The following is a 12,450-nucleotide window of genomic DNA, read 5'->3' as shown; positions in this document are numbered from 1 at the left end:
TCACATTTACATGGTTTTGTCATGCTTAATGAGCTGTTACATCATCATAGGTGCATAGAAGACAGCTAGGGGCTTCTTTACGGTGGGAGGGAAAGGAACGCAACAATATACCGGTGCCGTCGGCCGTTGCGTTGGACACCTTTTATGTCGTAACCAGTGACTTGTCACGCAATAGACCATAGTCACACCGCGGCCATCTTGGATCACATGACTTCCTGGGATAGCAGCCTGCATTACAAACCATTGTGAACAATGGAGCGATGGTCCCAAAATATGACTTCTGTTCAACCAATTTCTTTTTACCAAATTGATAAATGGGCAGATGACAACATCAACATCCCCAAAATGATTAAATAGAAGGGTACATCCACAATATTCATGGTAGTTAGGTTGCAACCTTACTGTGTACAAAAAGACTTGCTATCTGTGCAATGCTTGCTCCACTATCATATTAACTACCTGTATTTGTTGTTGGATTGTTTCTGATTAATATGCAAACATCACGATACAGTAATATTAACTATATGATGGCAGAGCAAGCACTAGTCTGCATACTGTAGCAAGTCTTTGTACAGAGGAACACTGCAACCTAACAATCATTTTGGGGATGTTGATGTTGTCATCTGCCCATTTGTCAATTTGATAAAAAGAAATTGGTTGAATAGAACTCATTTTGGGACCATCGCTCCATTGTTCACAATGGTTTGTAATGCAGGCTGCTATCCCAGGAAGTCATGTGATCCAAGATGGCCACGGTGTGAATATGGTCTATTGGGGAAAAAAAGGAACCTACATGTGCTTCAGTGGAGCCGATGTGATTCTTATTTAGTTCCACGCTCTTGTTAATGCTTTACAAATACAGGTTTCTGCCTGACAGTAACTAAATTATTGATCTAACACAGTCCGGGATGTGCTATGTTATGTTGTTAATCTGCTAATCATTCAAATTTGCCGTTGACATTTTGTCTTCGGCCGTAGCCTGTGAAGTGCCTTGTCGGTCTACTCAGTGGTCTGACACTTGGACCGTTCAACCCAGAATAATTCCCAGGCAGAAGGGGATTATCCACCCACAGAAAAAAGCATAAAGGGCATGCATTACTGTACCTATTGGATCGGCTCACTCCATTAATCTGAATACCCAAACACATTCATGTGTAAATTCTGCCTACGTACGAGGAGAAAACAACACCTCGTGCTTGTCGTCATCCGTTTGAAGAAAATGAGTCTGGAAATGGAAAATAAACTTGCAGCCATTTAGCACGCTGTTCACAGTTTTTTTTTTAATGCGTTGTGTCATCTTTAATAACTCAAAGGACAGACATGTCTGGCACAGTTAGACCCCCAAAAGGATGTGAAAATCCCAGCTCCGCAAACAAACAAGTGAAGGCGTTGGCTGTGAAGGATCAGTGGTGTTTTACAGCAGTGGTTCTCAACCTGTGGGTGGGGACCCTCAGAGGGGTCCACATTTTCGTATCGAATCGGCAGTGCAAAGAATCGATTGTATTGATACTAGTTAGAAGGATTCAAAAGCAGTGTTGGGTGTAACGTCGTTATAACTAACAACGTTACGTAACGACGTTAGTTTGGCGGTAGCGGAGGAACTTAACAAGTTACATTTTACAATATAACGGTTAGTTACTTAGTTATATTTTCGAAAAAGTAATCTCGTTATTTTTTTTAAAAAGTGTCCCATTTTCACTGTTCATTTTGTTGCCACCGATTAAAAAGAAGCCCCGAGTCACATTTCCTCCTCCAGTCTTATTCTGTCAACAAATACACGTGTGTAGCTGTCTGTCTGTCTGTCTGTCTGCCTGTCTGTCTGTCTGCCTGTCTGCCTCCCTCGTATGTCAGCCAATCACATTCCTTTCATCTCTCCAGCTCTGCAACGCGCGTCATGTTGAAACCAGGAAATCAACTCACTCACTGTTGTTGACTGTTGACTTGGTGCTCTCCATCCATGTCCCACAAAAAAAACAACGACAGAAGCTGCTGCGTCCGTCTGTAATATAGCCTACGTGTTGATCGTTCCTCACAACGGGGAGATATTAGTAGCGTCCGTGCCTTTAGTTGACCGTGTGTAAAAGTCTGCGTCGGTAGGGTATTAAAATGGATTTACTGTACATCATCGGATCGTATCTGGACGAACGGTGGATTCGGACTCGGCCATTTAACTCCGGTATAGAGCCTCCATAACAACGCCACGGCACCGAGGTACTGTACAGTTTAATGCTGAGGAGCGTTGGTCTTTTGAAGAGGACGCATGAGCTAAAAAAAGGCTGCACTCTTGTCTTTTTATGTTTACCAAACTTCCACGCTGGTGGGTTTTAATGATCGGTAACGGTAACGGTAGCTCGTTAAGTTACAATTGTCATTGGGTAGCGGAGTAACTTAACGGATTAGTTTTTCAAGTCAGTAACTAAAGTAACATAACGAGTTACTTCAAAATGTAACGATACCCAACACTGTTCAAAAGACACTTACAGAATCAGGTCAAAATCGGGTCAAAATTCAAATGTTCACGATTTTTCAAAAATAGCAGATCTACAAGCTCGCAAGCGCAGCACTCGAGCTTGTATATCTGCTATTTTTCAATTGTTAAAGCATAAAACAATAAGGTTACATTATATAATACTCGATTATCATGTGTACCCGTTCTAAATGGATTAACATCTCTGTTATTGTTGTTCCCCCGTACGGCGCTCATCCTAGCGTTCAATAACTCCCTCCTCTCCTCTCCTCCCCCCGGTGCAGGTGGTGAACTACCTGCTGAAGAAGCTGGAGCTGGACTACCACCGCAACACCATCACCGACGGCTACAGCTGCGGCACCCGCAGGAAGCTCTCCACGGCGCTGGCCCTCATCGGACACCCCCAGATCCTGCTGCTGGTGAGAGAGAGAGGTCCCACGAGGGCTGTCACGATTGTTTTTCGATTGATTGATTGAAGAATTTATTAGAAGTTTGCAATAGAAAAAAGTACAGTTTCATGACAGTACAAATCACTGGTACAAGGTCAACTAAAAGGAGATCCTAGAAAGCCGAGGCTTATTTCCACAGGAACCACACTTTAAGTATCTCATATAACATTGAAAGAGAGACGGATAGAACATAGTACTTTATCTAGGATAATATCAGTTTCAAAAGCATAACATCAAATACAAAGGCAGAAAAAAAAGAAAAGGTGGGGGAGCATGGGGCATGGTCTATTTACAAGTCACGGGTAGCAGCTGTCTGAAGGTGACTTTTCATACCAATTTTGAAGGAGGCTAGGGATTTGCTCTCCTTTAAGGCTTGTGGAAGGGCGTTCCACATGTTGATGGTATAGCAGGAGAACGAGTTAGCGCCTTGTTTAGTGTTAAATCTACGTTGATGATGATTAGTGGAGCTGCCTCTGGTGTTGTGATCGTGAACATCCTTGACCTTTAAGAAGTAGTTTGCCAGGTACATGGGTATCTTGGAGGTGTAGTGAATCTTGTACACCAGGCCCATTGCATTTTACATGACGTTTGTGACATTTTACATAACGATTAATTGTCACTCAAATAATTGCGATTAACGATTTAATTGTGTTTTTGTCGTTGACAATTACATTTCTGTTTGGCTTGTAGGCTTTGAAGTTGCACATGGCAGATATGACACATAAACCCAAATATACAAAGAATTGAAGGACATATTTGACAACTTTACACTTTTAAAAGAACATTGATAGTGGAAATAGCCGATCTACAAGCTCACAACGCGTTGCATCGCGACGCGTTGTGAGCTTGTAGATCGGCTATTTCCACTATTTTTTAAATGTTTGAACATATATAAACATTTTTCAACATGTAAATGATTATGACGATTATCACGAAATAATTGCAATTATGTCAAATAATTGTGATTAGACGATCATGTAATAATTGTGACAGCCCTAGGAACCACTGTAGCTGTTTGTTTCAACATCTGTGTTTCCCGGGCCCTGGGGTCCTGGCCCCCTCTTTGGGGGAGAGGCACCAAAGATCACGGGGCCATGTCTGTTTGGAGGCAATCTGGGGACCCATCGGCAAAAGACATCATAGCTAACTCCCACGTGTGACATCATTTTGAAGCACATTAATACCAAAAAGAAAAAAGTTTCAGAAATAGCAGAAATGCGTGTTGTGAGTTACGTGTTGTGAGCTTGCATATCATCTATTTTTAGCTATTTGTCGTACGAGCATATAGGTTAACATGTCTGAAAAACATACAGTAAGCGGTAGCCAGATAAGTCGCCCTCTTTCAAAGTCGCCCCCAAACTCGTTTCCCAACGGGTCTGTGGCCTTAAGCTAGATGCAGAATAGACTAAAATCAAATATTTGCCTCTGGGGGTCCCTGGAAAAAAATAATTTGTGATGGGGGTCCGTAGCCAAATACATATCATTCTGGGGGTCCTTCACATGACAAAGTTTGAGAAACACTGATGGCAACATAAGTTTTTTCAGAAAATTGTTATGATTTAGAAGACATTTTGTAGAATGTGCCTAACAGTGGTTAAGGACCCCCAAAATGTGTTTTTGGCCGTGGACCCCCATCTCAAAATATTTTGTTCCACGGAGTCCACCCTATTGCAAACTTTTTTGTTCCAGGGACCCCCAGAAGCACAGATTAGATTTTAGTCTAATCTGCATCTAGCTTAAGGCCACAGACCCGTTGGGAAACGAGTCTGGGGCGATTTCGAAAGAGGGCGACTTTTCTGGTATTCCAGTAAGCGTGTGCTGTGTGTGCCTTCCCCAAACCCTCAGCATCCAACTCCATGTACCGTATCGTCGTTGTCGGGTGAAAACCTTGTATGTCCAAAATCGTTCGTTTTGCATTTTTCATTTTAAAAATGATTTAAACTAGTGAACACAGCCGATTTGCTGTTTTCACCACTTTTGTGCGACGGCCTTGTACGATGAAGCAGGGCTTTGCTTTGCGAGAGAACGTACACATTTGAAACTTGGACATACGAGGTTTCCACCCGACAACGACCGTATACCAACCTTTGTCCATCTTGTACTCCCCGTAGGAGAAACAAGCGGAGGACAAACCTCGCTTTAGTTTCTCCTTTCTCTCCGTCCTGCGCGTTCTTCTCACTTTCCCTTAAGCCCTCTGCACTCTGCACTAATCCCCCTGTCCTTATTCTTTCTTACTCCTTCTGTCCTTGTTTCTGCTCCGTATGCCTGTCACATGCTGACAGCCCCCCCCCACATGCCCCCCCCTCTCCTTTTATTCTGACTCCCGTCATCCATCTGTGCTTATTACTTCTTTCATCTCCCCCCCCCTCCCCCTCCCTCCCTGTCCTCATTTCTTCACCTTCCTCTGGTGGGCCTTTCGCTCGCACGTACGCCGTACGGCCCTGCCTGCCAGCTAGTTGATGGGCAGTAGCTAGTTACAAGTAGCTAAGCTACATAGCTTGACTACATTTCTAAGGTGCGTAACGGAAATTTGCTACATTTCTCTGGGGGATAGCTCGTAGTGTAGTTTAGCTATGTTTTAATCAGAGTAACTAGTAATGTAGCTTACTACATTTTTCCAAATAGCTTGCCCATCACAGTTGGGAAAAATGAAGTGACAATTTACGGAAATTTTTTTTTAAAGACAAAAAAAGTAGTGTCGATTTGGCTAGCTACTTTTGCCATGTAGCTTGTTGCTTAGTTAAAGGGGAAGACCACCCATTTTCAATATTGAAAATCAATCCTCCAGTTCTAGGCAACACAGAAGGGGGGGGGGGGGGGGGGGGGGGACTTTTTTTCTATTTCCACACAACTCCTGTAAGTTATATTAATGACACAGTTCAATATCGAACATGGGGGGTCTTCCCCTTTAACTACATTTCTTTGGGGATAGCTTTGCTGTAGCTTTAGCTATAGTTAACGGAGTGTAACTTGTAGCTTAGGTAACTACATTTTCCAAGTAGCTTGCCCATCACTGCTGCCTGCCTCTCAATTGCTCTCCCCTCTCTCCCCACCGTCCCGTCCGTCCGTCCGTCCGTCCGTCCGTCCGTACGTACGTCCGTCCGCGTCTCACTGCCTGAATCTCACCGTGCTGGTTTGTCCCCTCCTGTCGTCCTCCTGTCCCCTCTCCCCCCGTCGGTTCCTTGTCTTTCACGCCTGCTGCCCCTCGTCTTTCACAGTCGTCCGCTCACTCTCCCCTCATCAATCTCTCCGCAGGACGAGCCCAGCTCTGGCATGGACCCCCGCACCAAGCGCCACCTGTGGAAGATCATCTCCGAAGAGGTGAAGGGGAAGTGCGCCGTGGTCCTCACCTCTCACAGGTCAGTGCGTTCACTCGGGCCTTGTTGGTCTCTGCCCACGCTATGTAATTGCGTCCTTTTTACCCGCAAGAATCGCGTTTGGGATCATCAATAGACGCGTGGCTGCTGCTTGTTGTGCAGGGGGCGTCAATTGGGTATGGCAGGGGTATGCAGCTGCCATACCCTGGGTCCAGGCGGGAAAATAAAAGTTACTTTTAAATATAAATCCATGAATGTCTCTTTGTCTATCTGTGCTGGTTATTGTGTTGTTAAATTACAGTAAAATAACTACAAATGCAACATTTTACAAAATGGTCACTTTAACAAGGTATTATAATTATATTCTCCCCATCTTGACAACATGGTATATTACCAGGTTCCGCAGGTCAGCTGCACAGGTGCAATGCATTGTTGGCAAATGTGGCACGCTTACTAACAACCATTCCAGGCTGCCATATCCAGCCCAAGAAACCGTAGAAACCTGTGTAAGAAACTGAAAAAGTTTTCTTTCAGACATTGTGAACTGCGAGGCGTTGTGAGCATGTAGATCTGCTATTTTCACAATATAAGAACCGTGTTATACAAAATGCCTCTTTTCCATGAGGACTCCCATCTTTGCCATACCCTAGCTTTTGCTGAACTGACGCCACTGTTGTTGTGGGCAGATAAACGTGAAATGGCCGAGCACTGGCTGAACAGCTGGATGTTTATCGTCGTGGTCCCGCGGAAACCTTGTACGTCCAAAACCGCTTGTTTTGTATTCGTCGTTTTAAAAGGGATTTAAAATAGTGAACGTAGCCGACCTGCAAGCACACAACGCCTCGCGTGCTCGTAGACCTGCTATTTTCACCGGGTTTTGTGCGACGGCCTTTGTATGATGAAACAGGGTTTTACTTTACGAAAAAAAAAAACGTACAAATGTGAAACTCGAAGATGCAAGGTTTCTGCCCCGACAGTGCTGTACAGATGCTGTGCGATGGAAGCAGTGGTAATTATGTTAATTTATTTCATCTGTTATTCTCTCCCTCTCAATCTACCTGTCCTGTCCGTCTGTCTGCCCCGTCTCCGTCCCTCTCTCTCTGTCTCTCTCTCTCTCTCTCTCTCTGTCTCTCTCTCTCTCTTTGGCGAGCGCAGCATGGAGGAGTGCGAGGCGCTGTGCAGCCGTCTGGCCATCATGGTGAAGGGTCAGTTCCGCTGCCTGGGTTCCCTGCAGCACATTAAGAACAGGTCAGTGGCCCCCTGCCCCTCTTCCATCTCTTCCCCTGCCCCTATTCCCAGGGCCGGATCTACAATATGGGCACTTTGGGCAAGAAAAAAGTCGAGAAAAAAAAGAAGAAAAAAAAAAGAAAGAAACCCCCAGCCATTTAGTTATCTAATCCAAATGAAATGAATGAAATGAAATTTGGTGGTCACAAATGGTATTTTGTAATTTTTGGGGGGAAGGATATGGCTTGTTTTGACCATATATTAGTACTATTGTACATTGTTATTTATTTTTATTGTCAGTGGCCACACTGCCACTGTTTCTTACCTCAGACTGTTATTGTCTTAGGTGTGTTCACTGGCTGCTGATATCGTTAAGCTACTTTTAAAAATATTGAAAACGGTTAGTCTGGAGCCCTGTAGCGCGTACGCAGAGGGGGGCCCTCGGAGCTCCAGTGCCCAGGGGCCCTCAGAGGTGGTAATCCTGGCCTGCCTATCCCCCGCCCGTCATTAGTGCCCTCTCCACCCCAACCCTTTCATTCTCCACCCGGGAGCCCCCTTTGTTCTCCATATACTCTCTCAGCCCTCGCCCGTTGTTGTACACGGACGCGGGGTTACAGACACGTAATGACATTACCCCTTCCCTCACACACACACACACACATAACAATTACTGTGTTTTTTTTGTTGTTGTTTGTTTGTCGCGAAATTGCCTTTGTGCAGGTTCGGCAGTGGCTTCACGGTGAAAATGTACCTGGCGCGGGCCTCCTGCGACGTGGAAGCAATCACCAGTTTCATGCGGCAGCGCTTCCCCAGCACTTACCTCAAGGTGAGCATAGCGGTTCTGCAGCGAGGACAGTCCCAAGGCCCTGGCGGGAGATAGTCGCTGCTACAAATACACTCAGGGACGTGCTGGGCCCCTGATTCAGCCCGAGAAAAAGAGTTGGAGAGGCCCTCATTGCGCGCTATAGAGAGAGATCTCTCTCTATAGCGCTGCTGCTGCTACTCAAAGATTTGCCATTTCAGATCATGACGAGTGACAAGCCAGTGGGCCAATTACTGTACATGAGTTATATTTCGTCGTTGTCGGGTGGAACTGGAAACCTTGTACGTCCAAAACCGTTTGTTTTTTGTATTTATCATTTTAAAAATGATTTAACTAGTGAAAACAGCCGATCTACAAGCACACAACGCCTCGCACCGCGAGGCGTTGTGTGCTTGTAGATCTGCTGTTTTCACTACTTTTGTGCGACGGCCTTGTCTGAAACTTGTATCTCTGAAACTTGGAGATACAAGGTTTCTGCCCGACAGTGATGATTTACTTTGTTGGCCACCCAGCCCCCAAAATTCGCAAGGCCGACATTTTATTTTTATTTTTTTCCTAATGGCCGGCCTGGAATGAACCGGCCGTTCGGGAGTTGTCCCGCTTTTCCCAATGGCCAGCACGTCCCTGAATACACTGCATGCGGACAGCGCGTGGAAAAACACACGAAAATGTAGGCTAGAGGTGATAACGTAACTGTCAGCTTACCGTGAATCGGTTTCCAAGTATAGCTAGTGGGGCATGCACAGTTTGTCTTTTCTTTTCCTTTTTTTTTTACATTCTGTCTTTTGAGAGAACTCCCATGCCCCTTCTAAGGCAATGACATTAACAGTCTTCTACTTTTTAGAGTACAGTATGTGCATTAGCACACCACCATGCTTGTGGGGTTTGAATATGATTGGGTGGATGTATCATGTGCCCGGAAAAGGGTTGCCCACCCCTGGGGCAGAGGCGATCTGTCTGAGGCAGGGGCGTCACAAGGGGGAAAAAGTGGGACTTAATTACCACGGCCCAAGGTGGTGGAGGGGCCTTAATTATGTTATTCTTTAGCTATTGAAAAATAGCAGATATACAAGCTCACACAGCACAGAGTGCCACGCTGCGAGCTTGTAGATCTGCTATTTTTGAAAATAGGTTTTTCAAAAACAAATTTCACGATTTTTCAAAAAATAGCAGATCTACAAATCTACTCTGTGCCGCGCGCTGTGAGCTTGTATGTCTGCACAAAATAATGCGTAATAATGCATTCCCAGTGTAAATGGGTTAACCCCCCCCTCCTCCTATGAAGAACATTCATGGGGGGCCCGCAGTGAATCCTCGTACCCAGGGCCCAGAATTTGGACAATTACCAGAAATACCTAAAGAGCAGTAGTATAGCCATTGTTACGTAGTATGTCCAGTAAACCTTGGAAACCTGACACTCAGTAATAGGGTCTCATGATCAAAATAAGAACATTATAATGGTGTGTAAAAAATTAATTCCACGAACAAGACTAGGGATGGGACGATATGAAAATTTCATATGACGATTATTGTGACAAAAGACATCGCGATTTGCGATATTATCGCGATAATCAATTATTATCCTGGGGCGGAACATTTGCCAAAAAATAGCAGATCTACAAGCTCGCAACGCATCGCATTGCGATGCGTTGTGAGCTTGTAGATCGGCTATTTTTTGGCAAAGACATTAGATAGAGAGTGAAAAAAAGTTTCAAGTACGTATATTATAAGTACCTTTTACCAATTCTAGAGGGTTTAAGTGGTACCGGATATGCAGCTCGGCTAATAAAAGGTGAATTGATCGCAGTGCATGACGGACGACGATATGTTAAATCTCCACGATACGATTATCGTGAGTGTTTTTTTATCGCGATAAACGATAATATCGCTTATCGTCCCGTGCCTAAACAAGACCAAGTCTTTGTGCCCTGTTGTCCCCCCACTAGGCAACATATTCTCACCTTTAAAGCGTCATACAACCGACGCCTTGTCAAGTATAGTACTGCGTCGGACGAGGGGACGCTTTGGGTTTGCCTACTGTGTCAAGGGTTGGACGAATTGGGTATGGCCAGTGGTCTAAGAAGAAAGAAAAAAAGAGTTGTTCCCGAAGCGAGATTCGATATGAAGGGTTTACCAGCCACCCGACGCTACCGTTCACGCCACTATAAACGACGGAGCCGCGCCGTCTCAGGCGCCGATGAGCTCCGGGAACCGCCGCCGAGGGAGCGGTAGTGACCGAGTCGCCGCGGCGAACGGTGCGAACGGCGCATGAGCCGACTCAGCGGCGTTACCGAATTATGTGCCGTTATGGACAGAATAGTACATTTTGTCGATAGAGCATGATGACAGCTAAAACTGAGACTGGGGTTCGATTCCCTGTGACTGGAAAATATTCCAGTAAACACATGTCGGCGCATGCGTACTAAGACTCTCCGTTCTCGTTCCGTTCTCGTCTGACCGTAGACGCTGTAAGCGTTCCAAAGCGTCGCACGGGTGAAGCAGAAAGCGAGTTGGGAACGCGTCGGGAGGGTGAAGCAGAGGGGGTGAGAATGGGCTGCACTAGAACATATTGATGACCCCTGTGTGTGCCCTGTTGTCCCCCCACTAGGACCAGCATTCTGCCATGGTGGAGTACCACGTGCCTGTGGCACCAGGAGGGGTGGCCCACATCTTTGACCAGCTGGAGTCCAGCAAGACCACCCTGCAGATCAAACACTTCTCTATCAGCCAGACCACCCTGGACGAGGTGATTGATTGATTGATTCTTTTATTAGACAAAAATGGAGAACAGTACAAGTATAGTCAATACAACAGAAATGTAGTACCGTACAAGTACAGTTAAATACCCTGCCTAAAAGGAACATCCCAAATAAGACTTTATACAGTCTTTTTTTTTTACATTGGAAGCCCTCTGTATTTAATTCATGAACATAATAAATAGCAAGCAAAGACAACATACAATAACATCGCAGTTATAATAAACACTACGTACAGGATAGGGGAAAGGAGGGGGTGGGCTAAGGTAAGGGGGGGGAGGGGGGGGAAGAGCTAATGGGGAAGGATGGAGTCAAGGAGGACAAGAAAAGAAAGAAAGAAAGAAAGAAAGAAAGAAAGAAAGAAAGTACAGTAGTGAGTTGAGAGGAAAATGAAAGAAGGAGCTGGGAAAGGGATGGCGGGTGCTAATGACAGATGGTACGCCAGAGGGAAAATAAAGCCAATATGAATTACAGAGAGAAGAATATGAGCTTTAAACTCACAGCTAGTGCTGATATTCTACCAGCACTCATCTAACTCTCCAGCACAGGGAGCTATTATATCGTCGTTGTCGGGTGGAAACCTTGTATGTCCCACAACCGTTCGTTTTGTATTCCTCATTTAAAAAATGGTTTAAACTAGTGAAAATAGCCGATCTACAAGCACACAACGCCTCGCACCGCGAGGCGTTGTGTGTTTGTAGATCGGCTATTTTCACTGGTTTTGTGCGACAGTCTTATATGATGAGCCTGGGCTTAATTTACGAAGAAAAATGTGAAACTTGGAGATAAGAGGTTTCTGCCGGACAGTGACGACATATTGGTGGTAGGAGGGAGAGGGAGGGAGAGGGAGAGCGAGAGAGAGAGAGAGAGAGAGAGAGAGACTGACTTGTGGAATGGCGAAAAAGCCTTCAGGGGGAATAAATGGGCTTTAATATCGACCTGGCACTCAAATCATATACCACCGACCAACGCCAACCATCTCAACCCCCTAACCCTCTGCTCTGCCACACAGGTCTTCATCAACTTCGCCATGGGGAAGGTTGGCATGGAGACCATACCGCTCAACAGCAGCGAAGACTCCGACAGTCTGTTCTCCATCGAGTCGATCGACACGTAGCCGCGGTCGACCAGCAGGCCACCACGCTTGTCCCGATGCTGTCCGCTCGCCGGTGACCACGCAATGCACACGTCTGGTCCGCCGTGCACAGTGCGAAAGGAGAGCACAAAATGTTTATTTTATTTTTCTTCTGTTTAAAATAATATATGTTGAAATGTTATATTTTAAAACCTTTATTTTTTATTTTTTAGAAGATTCGCATCAACATGTTTCGATTAATCTGTTTCCGACCTTATGAAAGATGACTTGTTACTTACTCATTAAAAACAATGACATGTTTATGGCTGTTCATAA

General features: G+C 45.2%; 1 protein-coding gene across 1 annotated transcript in view; it reads left to right on the top strand.

Moving 5' to 3' along the window:
- abca12 (ATP-binding cassette, sub-family A (ABC1), member 12) overlaps positions 1 to 12,156 on the top strand; it is a gene marked incomplete at both ends in the record, with an annotated part of 101,265 nt that extends 89,109 nt beyond the window's left edge. Inside the window, 6 exons of the mRNA XM_080752913.1 lie at positions 2,752 to 2,886; positions 6,172 to 6,275; positions 7,389 to 7,481; positions 8,181 to 8,286; positions 10,892 to 11,029; positions 12,052 to 12,156. Of these exons, the coding sequence (XP_080609039.1) occupies positions 2,752 to 2,886; positions 6,172 to 6,275; positions 7,389 to 7,481; positions 8,181 to 8,286; positions 10,892 to 11,029; positions 12,052 to 12,156 (681 nt within the window). The remainder of the gene's footprint in view (positions 1 to 2,751; positions 2,887 to 6,171; positions 6,276 to 7,388; positions 7,482 to 8,180; positions 8,287 to 10,891; positions 11,030 to 12,051) is intronic.
- Positions 12,157 to 12,450: the final 294 nt, after the last annotated feature.

The sequence above is a fragment of the Nannobrachium achirus genome (genome assembly GCF_963921795.1).
Source record: "Nannobrachium achirus genome assembly, chromosome: 22".
NCBI lineage: Eukaryota > Metazoa > Chordata > Actinopteri > Myctophiformes > Myctophidae > Nannobrachium > Nannobrachium achirus.
Note: the sequence above shows the minus strand (reverse complement) of the source record. Positions and strands in the feature narration are given on the sequence as shown.